The 13,074-nt window shown below is 42.5% G+C and overlaps 1 protein-coding gene across 4 annotated transcripts in view; it reads left to right on the forward strand.

The window, feature by feature from the left end:
- Positions 1–13,074, forward strand: part of LOC142151374 (CD209 antigen-like protein C) — a 45,675-nt gene that overhangs the window by 31,932 nt on the left and 669 nt on the right. For 3 of the 4 annotated variants that reach the window (XM_075206947.1, XM_075206948.1, XM_075206949.1), the window contains 6 exons: positions 5,048–5,152; positions 8,714–8,800; positions 8,944–9,006; positions 10,141–10,215; positions 11,655–11,800; positions 12,035–12,135. In XM_075206947.1, coding sequence (XP_075063048.1) covers positions 5,048–5,152; positions 8,714–8,800; positions 8,944–9,006; positions 10,141–10,215; positions 11,655–11,800; positions 12,035–12,135 — 577 coding nt within the window. Of the gene's footprint in view, positions 1–4,839; positions 4,969–5,047; positions 5,153–8,713; positions 8,801–8,943; positions 9,007–10,140; positions 10,216–11,654; positions 11,801–12,034; positions 12,136–13,074 lie in introns of those variants that run through there. The other variant, XM_075206946.1, reaches the window with a different exon arrangement.

The following is a 13,074-nucleotide window of genomic DNA, read 5'->3' on the forward strand; positions in this document are numbered from 1 at the left end:
CAGTAGCCGAGTAAGACATTGGCATTGTCACTCAGGAAACTGAGGGAGATAACAAACAATGTCATATATACTACTGTGAAGTATTATTACTACTAAACACAACTAAACTTTTTGCGTGTGTGCCCAGTTTTCTGGAATTGCATTGTGACTTGATTCATCAAGGTACGCATACTGAGACGAACGTGCGTTTGTTTGAAAGCGCACATAAATCAGCTCTGCGTACTCCCGAACTCAACAGGGACCGGATCTGAAGATACATGCGCTGATGAATTCAGGTGTAGGTCTGCTCTGCTCTACTGCACAGGACTCTGCAGGATACGTCAAAAGCCTATGTGCAATATACAGTCGCAAAATAATGCACAGAAAAAAATAACTATTGAATAAATGTCACCTGTTAATGATATAAGCATTATTGATAAAACAGTTAAAAACAAACAAAAAAATTAAATATATTTTTTCCATAAAATATATTTATTAGGACGTTCTTAATGTCTGCTGAACAGAAAATACATTTTTACAGTTGCTCCTGATCGCAGACCCATGTTATAGCATGTATACAAGGCTGTCGTCACTTGTAATCAGGATTTGCCATGTAGCTAGAGCAAGAGACACGGCAAAAAAACAAGTAACTGCACAAAGCTTGTATAGGGCGTAGCTGTGTACACCTGAGTTTGGCACGTCCTTACTGCACATTGACTACGAGCTAACGCCCCTTCCCTGCCCAGTTCACTCCTAGAGATTGTAGGTTGTAGTAAGTGTCCTTTGCGTATGTAGATGCAGTGAACATTGCTCCGTTTAGTTTCACATGGCCGGGTTCTGGGCATGCACAGAGTGATTTGCGTGCAATACGCACAAAATCAGCAGATGCGAGCCTTGATGAATCAGGCCTGATATGTTCCCTCAATCACAGTCCACCCTAGGTGACAACTTCCACACTTAAATGTAAGTATGGGGTTTTTTTGTGGTTTTTTTTTACCTTGACTTACTGTTTCATCACCAGTGGGGCAATATTTATATTTTTTAATGATCCTCTCATTTTGGAGCATGTCACATCACAGAATGCCTTCCAAAAGTGTCAAGTGAACTGAACGCCTCTGTCTGACACACTGTCTTTGGATATTTTTGGAGGGGGTACATATCTATGATCATCATCATCATTTATTTATGTGGTGCCACTGATTCCGCAGCGCTGTACAGAGAACTCATTCACATCAGTCCCTGCCCCATTGGGGCTTACAGTCTAAAGTTCCTAATATAGACAAACACACACAGAGACACAGACTAGGGTCAATTTTGATAGCAGCCAATTAACCTACTAGTATGTTTTTGGAGTGTGGGAGGAAACCGGAGCACCCGGAGGAAACACAGGGAGAACATACAAACTCACAGATAAGGGCATGGTCGGGAATTGAACTCATGACCCCAGTGCTGTGAGGCAGAAGTGCTAACCACTGAGCCACTGTGCTGCCCCATGATGAAAATCCATGCTGTCCACAATTACAAATATAGCATTACAACCAGATAAATGCGGTAGTTCCATAGAAATTGAGCTTCATAGCCTAGATGAAAGAGGTAATGGCTGCAGGAAGCCTGCTCCAGTTTCCCATGGGGCCATAGGACTAAAAGTAACTTTTTGCACATTCTTGTCCCCTGTAAGAAGTGAGGTACTTGGTGGTTGGGACAGCCTAAATATCTTGTTTGTGTTACATCGATATCTGATATCTCAGGCTATCCATCATATTCCTATTTGTTCTATTAAGGTACTAACAATGTGGATGGACAATTAGCGATATCTTATGGATTTTTAAAAAATTTATATGACCTGTATAACATTACAAAGTTTATTTTCCCTGCTGTCTGACTTGATTAATTGGGCCTGCAGGAGAAAGATGAACATAGAATTTAAGGGGAACTGTCACCAAGGCTGCAATTGTTTCTAAAATAATTTAGATGTAATGAAGTTCTTAACCCTTTGGTTTCCAGAAGAGTTGGCTAGTAGTCAGTAAGCTGGGCAGTCCTCAGTCTCCAGTACTGGAGCAGAGGGAGCAATGACACAGGACAGAGGGATGGCGCTGAAGAGATAGAATGTTGATCAATGAGCAATTATCATAATAGACAAGCTGATTATCATACTAGTCATGCTGACAATTGGAAAATGCCTCTGACAAGGCCAGCTTTACCTTCTGTTTCTTGTTATTGTGTGTCATTTGTTTGCATAATGATTCCCTGAATGTACAGTGCTGTTAGCTAGGATCCTTATTTGAACTGTAAAAAAATCTGAAAAAATCTCCCCCTTCCTACCTTGAGCCCTCATGATGATACTAAGATAAACGTTATATATTCATCAGCAAATTATTTTGTTTAGTTTCTTCAGTTAGTGAGGTCACTGAGGAAATGTTCCATTACTATACAGATAGGATCCCTGGCACTGATCTCCAGAGATATCTGTTCTTCTCTGTTTGCTTTCACTTCTCTTTTCCTGCCATTTACATTTTAGTGTAGTTTCTTCATGCTTCCAGCAAGAATCAAAAGATTGTGGTTGTATGGATTGATACATAAGGAGCAAACAGAACAACACTGCAGAAGGATAGTCGGTGTGATTATTATCATACTTACCATCATACTGGTGGGATTCAAATTAATTAACAACCAGTTCTCTGCCCTAAGGACTGTTTTAAGCAGATGTTTTAATATCTTATTTGACATGGATAGGCACGCGGACTACGATAATTAGTCCATAGGCTTCATCAGACTGGCCTCGATGTCTATGGCACACAAAGGGTTAAGAACTCCTGCTCTAAAAAGGTGAGCAGTGGCAGCAGGGTCCTGGCTGGCAAATTTTAGCCCAGGGGACAAGACTTGGCTCAGCAGCCTATTGGGAACATTTTAAAGGAAAAACAATGCAGGTAGCCCAGTGATGCAGTCAAAGTAGCCCACTATGGGATCGGCCCCGGGGGCAGATGCCCCACTGCCCCTAAGTGGCAGCCACCAAACCAGGGCCCTGAGGGACCCACTTTAGACCCAATATGCTACATGGGTGTAACAGATTCTGGATACTACTACTACTAATCTTGATTAGCGCTGGCTTACCTGAGGTGCGGAGTCTAACGATCTCCCCGGTGTTCACCAAGAACCGCCGCAAGGCGGGGTGGGCTTCGCTGCCAGGAGTCGCAGGTCGCGGTCCCCAGGTTCGCCCCAAGATGTAGTGGAGCAGAGGTAGCGGAGTCAAACAAGCCGGTTCGGTACACAGGAATGGAGTCAGGCAGAATCAGAAGGCAACTCGGAGTCAACAAGCCAGGTTCGGTACACGGGTCACAAGAATAGGAGAATGGTCAGCAAGCCGGGTCGGTACACAGGGATAGTAGAGCCAGGGAAGTCAAACAGGCAGAGATCAGCACACAGGAGACTGGAAGACACAGCAATCCACGAAGAACAGGAGCCAGGAACAGGTAAGTGTTGCTCTGACACTCAGCGAGTGTCAGAGTGAGGTTTTTATCCTGACAGGGATTCAAAATCCCCGCCTCTAGGTTGCGGTCATGTGACCGCCTCCGGGTGCGGTCACGTGGTGCTGGATGCGGAAGTGCGGCTTCCGGACGGCGGAGAAGGTAAGTCCGTTACAATGGGCTTAGAGCTACTTGATCTTAATACCATTTTTGCAACCATGGAAATGCAGCACAGCCAGTTTACCATTTATCGGGGGCTTCTTAAATTAAGGCACTGTGCAATGATGTCACTGCACATTGCTCCACAAGAATATCTACTGAACAGGCCACACTGGTGCTTCTGTAGTCACAGGTTCAGTGGATGAGATAGCTGTGATATATCAAGTGTTAAAGTGGGGGCAGGATGGCTCCAGCTCCGCTGAGGCACCAGAGCTGTTAGCTAGGACCCTGATTTGAACTGTACACATTCTCTGTGATATTCTCACATGCAGCGCCAGCTAGGTGAGTATAAAGGCACATCTTACTTCCAGATTTTTTTTGAGAGGGTGGCAAGTTGGCAAAAATACCTGCTTCCTCCTCAAAGTCTAAAGAACCCAAAATGTGGACAAAGAAAGGGGTGTAATAGTTTTTGCAAAACATTTCCCATCGGGAAAAGGTGAAAATGATCTTTTTAGCTGAAATTATTATTATTATTACCATTTATTTATATAGCACCACTAATTCCGCAGCGCTGTACAGAGAACTCACTCACATCAGTTCCTGCCCCATTGGGGCTTACAGTCTAAATTCCCTAACACACACACAGATTAGGGTCAATTTGTTAGCAACCAAGTAACCTACTAGTATGTTTTTGGAGTGTGGGAGGAAACTGGAGCACCCGGAGGAAACCCACGCAAACAAGGGGAGAACATACAAACTCCTCACAGATAAGGCCATGGTTTGGAATTGAACTCATGACACCAGTGTTGTAAGGCAGAAGTGCTAACCACTTAGCCACCGTGCTGCAATAAGCCACATTTGCTGATCTCCTATATAACTAACTGCTCTGTATTGCCACCAAGTCCACAGACCCCTGGAGGGTGATAAATTGTGTTCAGGAGCACATCTTTGCTTTGAGGTAGCACAAGGCACTAGAGTTAGAGGTGGGTTATTTATACTGTATGGTGCAAGCTTTAATTTATCCCTATTAACAATAAAACTTCTCTGGGAACTATTCCTACACCCTCATATGACGTCCACAAATCATTTTGTTTCGTTTCTCCAGTAAGTAAGGTATTATGGCGGTGTTATACACACTGTCGCCGACTCTAAACTCCAGCGATTTCAGTTCCTCTCTGTCCGCTTTTACTTCTCTTTTCCTGCCATTTAAGTTTCTGTTTCCTTTCTTCACGCTTCCAGCAGAAATTTGTAGAATTGTGGGCAGAGGGACTGAGAGTAGGATAAATAAGGGGCAATCACAGCAGTCCTGCTGAAGGACAGAGAAGAGCAGACGTGATGAGTGTGTATATGAATAAAGATGACAGTGGTAAGACAAATAGGTAACATTGTGGTGGGACAAAGAACCAACTGTACATTACTTCAGTTCTTTTTCTTCTTTCCTATAGAACAAGGCCCAGAGGATGATGATAGCATTTACACAAATGTGGACATGTTTAGAACGTTACCAACTCAGGATACAGAAGACACAGAAAGGATTAAGATATGGAAATGTAAAGTATAACTATTATCCACTATTATCTAAGAAACTGCAAATTCTTCATGTATATGTATGATTTTACCTGCAAGTGTATATCTGATCCCAAAACTCTAGAGCCTATGTGATAGTTTGAATGGGGATGGTTAGAAGGAATTGAGCTAAATGATGCAAATGCAAGGGGTTAGTGAGGTAATCAGTGTGTGTTGAACTAGAAGTTGATTGGTTCTAAAGTGTATTGGGTTATTTCCAATGGCATAATAATTTGGTGAATATGTGTTGAGCTAGTTGGTAGGATCAAGTGTGTATTAATGTACTGTGCCAGTTGGTAGGTTCTATCGTGTATTGGGTTGAGTAGCAAGTGCTGAGATTGTAAGTATGGTACAGTATGTGTTTATCTGATCAGTATGTCTTTAGCTAATAGTAGGCTTCAGTATGTACTGGACTGGGCGACTGTTAAGCTAATTTATAGGTTATATTGTGTATTGGGTTGGCCAGTATATATTTAGCTAGTTAGTAGATTCCAATATTTACTGGGTTTGGTCAGAAAGGGGGGTATTCAATTGTTCCTCCGGGCGCCGCCGGAACGAGCGCATTAAAACTATTACCGTTTATACGGTAATTACTCGCTCAATTTCAGCTCGCAGCTCCCTGAGCAGCGAGCTGAAATTGAGAGAGTAAATTACCGTATGAACGGTAATTACGCGCAATATTACCGTATAAACGGTAATAGTTTTAACGCGCTCGTTCCGGCGGCGCCCGGAGGAACAATTGAATACCCCCCTAAGTGTTGCAATACATGGTATGTTCCAGTATTTCCTGGGTTTGGTCAGTAAGTGTTGCACTACATGGTATGTTCCAGTATTTCCTGGGTTTGGTCAGTAAGTGGTGCACTACATGGTATGTTCCAGTATTTCCTGGGTTTGGTCAGTAAGTGTTGCAATACATGGTATGTTCCAGTATTTCCTGGGTTTGGTCAGTAAGTGTTGCACTACATGGTATGTTCCAGTATTTCCTGGGTTTGGTCAGTAAGTGGTGCACTACATGGTATGTTCCAGTATTTACTGGGTTTGGTCAGTAAGTGTTGCACTACATGGTATGTTCCAGTATTTACTGGGTTTGATCAGTAAGTGGTGCACTACATGGTATGTTCCAGTATTTACTGGGTTTAATCAGTAAGTGTTGCACTACATGGTATGTTCCAGTATATACTGGGTTTGGTCAGTAAGTGTTGCACTACATGGTATGTTCCGGTATATACTGGGTTTGGTCAGTAAGTGTTGCACTACATGGTATGTTCCGGTATTTACTGGGTTTGGTCAGTAAGTGTTGCACTACATGGTATGTTCCGGTATTTACTGGGTTTGGTCAGTAAGTGTTGCACTACATGGTATGTTCCGGTATTTACTGGGTTTGGTCAGTAAGTGTTGCACTACATGGTATGTTCCGGTATTTACTGGGTTTGGTCAGTAAGTGTTGCACTACATGGTATGTTCCGGTATTTACTGGGTTTGGTCAGTAAGTGTTGCACTACATGGTATGTTCCGGTATTTACTGGGTTTGGTCAGTAAGTGTTGCACTACATGGTATGTTCCGGTATTTACTGGGTTTGGTCAGTAAGTGTTGCACTACATGGTATGTTCCGGTATTTACTGGGTTTGGTCAGTAAGTGTTGCACTACATGGTATGTTCCGGTATTTACTGGGTTTGGTCAGTAAGTGTTGCACTACATGGTATGTTCCGGTATTTACTGGGTTTGGTCAGTAAGTGTTGCACTACATGGTATGTTCCAGTATATATTGAGTTTGGTCAGTAAGTGTTGCACTACATGGTATGTTCCGGTATTTACTGGGTTTGGTCAGTAAGTGTTGCACTACATGGTATGTTCCGGTATATACTGGGTTTGGTCAGTAAGTGTTGCACTACATGGTATGTTCCGGTATTTACTGGGTTTGGTCAGTAAGTGTTGCACTACATGGTATGTTCCGGTATTTACTGGGTTTAATCAGTAAGTGTTGCACTACATGGTATGTTCCGGTATATACTGGGTTTGATCAGTAAGTGTTGCACTACATGGTATGTTCCGGTATATACTGGGTTTGGTCAGTAAGTGTTGCACTACATGGTATGTTCCAGTATTTACTGGGTTTGGTCAGTAAGTGTTGCACTACATGGTATGTTCCAGTATATACTGGGTTTGGTCAGTAAGTGTTGCATTACATGGTATGTTCCAGTATTTCTCACTTCTGCTTTTTTCCTCTTGCCTAGGAACTTTCCGTCCATTTCTTTTTGGTATATGTCCAAAAAGTTAAAATACTATTTGGGACATTTCCTGGTCTTTTTTTGTTTGTTGTTTTGTTTTTTACATTACCCAGTCCACTGTCTTTCATTGAAAGGCTTAAGCTGGCCACATACGTGGCGATATCGTCATCAGTTTAGACTAAATTGGAATCAAATCATGTCTGTGTGTTTGTGTGTGGTTCTCCCCCGAACACTAATGATGGCTGAGGATGATTGAAATGTATCCAGATTTCATCAATTCCAGATCAGAAACATAGCGGTTCTATGACCACTATCATCATCATCATCAGCAGATATTTATATAGCGCCACTAATTCCGCAGCGCTGTACAGAGAACTCACTCACATCAGTCCCTGCCCCATTGGGGCTTACAGTCTAAATTCCCTACTATAGACACACACTCAGACAGACAGACAGAGAGACTATGGTCAATTTTGATAGCAGCCAATTAACCTACCACTATGTTTTTGGAGTGTGGGAGGAAACCGGAGCACCCGGAGGAAACCCAGGCAAACACAGGGAGAACATACAAACTCCACACAGATAAGGCCATGGTCGGGAATCGAACTCATGACCCCAGTGCTGTGAGGCAGAAGTGCTAACCACTAGGCCACTGTGCTGCCCTATCGCTATGTGTATATCATTGGCTGAGTGCATTAATGAGCCCCACGGGACCCGGCCATATATATATATATATATATATATATATATATATATATATATATATATATAATTATGTCCGGGTCCCGTGGGGCCCATTAATAAGGTCTTATTTCCAAACGGCTTGACCTGTCCAATTTAGCCGCCCATTTGAGTTACCAGGTTGGACACTAATCTGGATCATATTCATTCGGCTAAATTTACAGATCTTAATGTGTGTGGCCAGCTATCCACAACCGTTGCTCCATACACTCATATACTCAAAAATGATTAAAGGTTCCCTAACTCAAACACTAAAAGGTATTTCCTATTTCCCTTTGAAATTACAAGTGATTAATATAGATTTGTTAGCTTGCATGATGTATCCAGTCTATCCCAAGCTGCAGACTATGCTTATTTCTCTGTAATCCATATTCTCCTTCTCAAAGAAAAACAATGCACCGTACCCAAGTAATTCAGTAGGGTAGGGTGGGATAGAACAAATCTTAATTGTAAGGAGTCTTTTCAGATACCCATGTGTGTATGTATATATATGTATATATATATATATATATATATATATATATATATATATATATATATATATATATATATAAAAAAAAATTTTCTTTCTTAGATGGCTCCTACCGGCGGAAGGATTGGCTTGTGCTAGTGGCTCTTCTATGTCTCTGGATAATCCTGATGAGCATTGTATGTGCCTTCTGTGAGTATAAGGAACACCGAAGAAAGTGGTCAGACATGTAAGAGACAAAAGCCACAGTGAAGGAAGAGAGGAAATGATGCTTAACAGCTGCAGATATGTGGACGGTTATGCAACGATCTGATGATATACGTCTTTTTCTGCAGACTCAGCGATCTCTGGCCATCTGGAGGAAATGAAGCAGAGGAACAGAGAGATGAACTTGAAATGTAACTCGTTTTTTATTCCCTTTTTGTGCCAAATACCCACAATTACCTCTAATCATTTTTTAATATTAAACTTGAATTTGATTACAGTCAAACATAGGCTCTAGCTGTTGCTGTATTACAATTGTCAGCCTTACCATACATGTCAGTATAACAGTGCTAAGTGTGCTTTAGAGAAGGTTAAACACTACGGGCCTGACGCATCTTCGGACGCTAGTCCCTTTACGTACTATATCTTGCGTTGAATAGCTCTGCACATGCTCAGATACAGACATTATTCCAATGAACGCAGTTCAGATCTGAATGCAAATGACACTTATGGCTGAAGGGCTGGAAGGGAGAGGGAAGAGGAGGCTGAACGTAGACAATGTGCAATAAGGATGTGCCGAGGAAGTGCCAACGCAGGTGCGGCCCATTCAAGTCCTGGGTTTCTCTTCGGTACATGTTTTTTAGCAGTATCATTTGCGCCAACTACAGGGCAGGTATATGTGCTGACTGATGGTGATGACACTGACACATATGATTGTCACTAGATAGTACGGAACATGTGTATGCAAGGAAGAGGAACTAAAAAAACGGATTGTATGTACACATTAATAACATCCTGATTTATGCATTTACTTTAAATATATATATATATATTTTATGTTTTTAAAAAAAAAACATTTTTATTAATTATTATAGTATTCAACATTTCATTGCTTTTACCATACGTTCTGCTGGGACTTTATATTGCACATATACATGTACGTGTCCTGCACTCTATTCTGTCTGTTGACATACAACAAGCACTGGTTGGGCAGAGTGTACTTATACACAGAATTAAATAGAAACGTATCATAAGATCCACTTGGATTAGAATACGGGCACATGTACTTTCAAAGTTCTGTGCTCGTTTAATAAACAGGTTGCATTCGAAGATGAATCAGGCCCAGAATGATTAAACATTGATCGTGAGTGCTGGTAGATGAAATGAAACAGTAACTGGGGTAGTATGGGCCGCTGTATGTCTAGAGAAGAGTTGGCCTCACTCATTACAAAGAAGGCTGGTTGTCCTGTACATGTTTTCAGACACACAGGGAGGTATGGTGATCCTATTGCATTCCTGTATATTTTTTACCTTATTGTGTTCTCCAGTATCACAGGCTAATGAGACTGCTGAGAAAGCTCAAGAACAGCTAAGGGACAAAATAAAAGAAATCTACGACTTGGGTAAGTGTTCCAGAACAACCATCTTTGTTTCCATCCAGCGTTTGGGTTCTGGCATAAGTCTTCCTCATTATGTCACTCTGTGGTGTCTCTGATTCCGAACGCCTCTGTATTCTACTCTATGGGCCTAAATTACAATGTGCACTCAAGGCACAACAAACAGCCTTATTTTTGTACAGCTGCTTCTACATGGTCATTCCAATGTAGTTCAAGAAACCAGCACACCGTTATTAACTACACCAAGTGTCTGTGTTTATTTCAATGTTGTGGGTCACTTAATGTTCTTGTATCAAGCTACCATATCAAATCTTAAAGTGACATTCAATGTTCCAAAACATCGGATTACAAACAGATACTTGCTGGATAGTGTGACGGCTCTTCAGTCAACTATATTGTTTGGAGCAGGAGCAACAGTGGTGGAACATGTGTCACGAACTGACCCGTCCTCGCTCCAGCGCTGTGGCTCTCTGCATCGGAACTCTCACATCTGGGTATCGTCTATCACATGATCGCTAGTTCGGGGCAGGAAATTTGAATCCTTCAGCAGTACTTAAACCTCACTCTGACACTCTGTGTCAGAGCAACTTGTATACTTCCTGGCTTCTGGTTCTACGTGAATCCCTGCTACTCCTCTGTTCCAGATCTGATTCCTGTGTACCAGTTCCTGCTTGTGTGACCTTTCCTATTCTGCTGCGTTTAGTGTACTGACCCGGCTTGCTGACTATTCTCTGTATTCTTGTGCCCCTGACCTGGCTTGTCTGATGTGGTTCCTGCCTGCTGATTCTGTACTGCTAGTGTTCGTTTGTGTTCCAGTCCCGGCTCATTGACTAATCTCCTATCTGCTCACTCCCTCCGCCAGTACTACATAGCGAGGCGAACCAGGGGACCGCAACCTGCGGCTCCCGGCAGCTAAGCCCATCCCGCCTTGCGGTGGTTCTTGGTGAACACCGGGGAGTTCGTTAGACTCCGCACCTCTAGTAAGCCAGTGTTAATCGTACTAGATCCAGCTATCCTGTACAAAGAAACCTAAGGAGTGACAGCTGAACATATATGGTCTTCTTGGGGTGAATCAGGCTGCATATCTACCACTAGAAGTGCTTCTAGGTTTGTCAGGAGGCAAGATCTGTAGAGGCACATTGTGCAAAAAATGTAATGGTCCAAGCTAGTACCACTTTACAATGTGCCTTGTCCACCTTTTTATCTCATGTGCTCTGCAAAAATAGGAACACCAGCTGTCAATACTTGGCAAGGAACGCCTCCATTCTGCCTGCCTCCTTCCATTGGCTGCTTCTGCTTGTCCCGAAATGCCAGCTTATTCCGCAAGCCTATAAGTTTTGGCAGAAATCTGCAAAATTCAGCCTGACCTAAGTAGAATTTGCACTTCGATTCAGTTATTTTGCTTATCATAAATTACCTTCATTATGTGTTTTTCTTCTGTTCAGTGAGACCAAGATGTCCAACAGGATGGAAAGCAATAGGTCCCCAATGTTACTATTTATCTGTGAATACTATGACGTGGAAGGAGGCTGTGGACATTTGCGTTACACAGCAAGCCCAGCTTATAATTCTGAGAAGCAAGGCAGAAATGGTAAGTCTCCCAAGACAAGAACAGTAATTGAATTCCTATGTTCAGGGACAGAGACTTATACTCTGAACTAAAACCTCATAGGTATCAGTAGTCTGCACTGCTTGATTAATGAGAATACAAGGTGCTCACGAAGGGGTGACACTAGGCAGGTCTGGGCAACCTGTGGCACTCCAGGCATTGTGAAACAATAAGAACAGTTACTGCAGACTTTCTTTTTATTCTGCCCTCTCCCAGGATGCCTTGCTGCCATTATTCATGGGACAGTCCTTCTGGATCGGCTTGACATCATCCAACAACTCTTGGAGATGGATTGATGGTACAGATCTTGCTTTCAGGTAAGCAATATAAAAACCAGTGCCAGTGAAAAAGAAATTGCCCACAGCTCAAATTATGCTCTGTGATGTTGTGTGCCTGATGTTATGGGACGCACACAGATTTGCCGTTGAACATGGTGGTGTCTCTATAGGCAAAAAACTTGGCTCTACTGTTGGGAAGAACTACGTGGATTAGGGTATTCCTTGCTGGATTAGGGCTAGGGATACTTCTGCAGGACACAATTATTTTAATGAAGTTCATGGAGTACAGAAGGTGCAATTGGTGTGGGGGGGGGGGTATTCCCTGTTTAAAGAGGGGCCACAGACCATTTAGTGTTTAGAGTTCCTCTGCAGTGGAGGAAACTGGCCTAAATGTTCAATGAGACAATTAAATCCTTTGTAGGAGGAAAAAAGTTAAAGTGGAAATTAATGAAGGAGATAGTTCTAAAGTGTTAGTAGGCTCTGACTGGTCCTCCTGCTGCATTTTATAGTGACAGACAAGATTGATTTGTTGGTTCTGTATACTGAACCATTGGAGCTCTGTGAAAAAGGCTGCATACAGGGGCAGCCAAGGCTCCAGCTAGGGGGTCAGCAAGTTCTGAACATGCTATTAAATAGTACCTGCAACCCTTTCATCTCACAAGGCACTGGGTTTCTGCCGTGAAGTACATCAGGGTCAGCAAGAATCGATAGCCTGTACTTTAATGAATATTGGCTCATCCCATAAAGTGGCTGCCTCCATTGCCTGTAGGTGAGAAGTCCACTAAATCACGCCAAAGGTTTATAGAAAATGTGTAGGTTGCATTCTATTATCTGCGATGGCTTCTAGATTTCACAGCATTCATTGTAATGCATATTGGTTCCATAAACTGCCTGACTGCCCTGTGTCTAGGGGACAACTAGCTCGTAAAATGTCAACAATGTGCTCCTAAAATTAGCACTTTTGTGTTTGGGCCTTAC

The sequence above is a fragment of the Mixophyes fleayi genome, chromosome 4 (genome assembly GCF_038048845.1).
Source record: "Mixophyes fleayi isolate aMixFle1 chromosome 4, aMixFle1.hap1, whole genome shotgun sequence".
In the NCBI taxonomy this organism is placed as follows: domain Eukaryota; kingdom Metazoa; phylum Chordata; class Amphibia; order Anura; family Limnodynastidae; genus Mixophyes; species Mixophyes fleayi.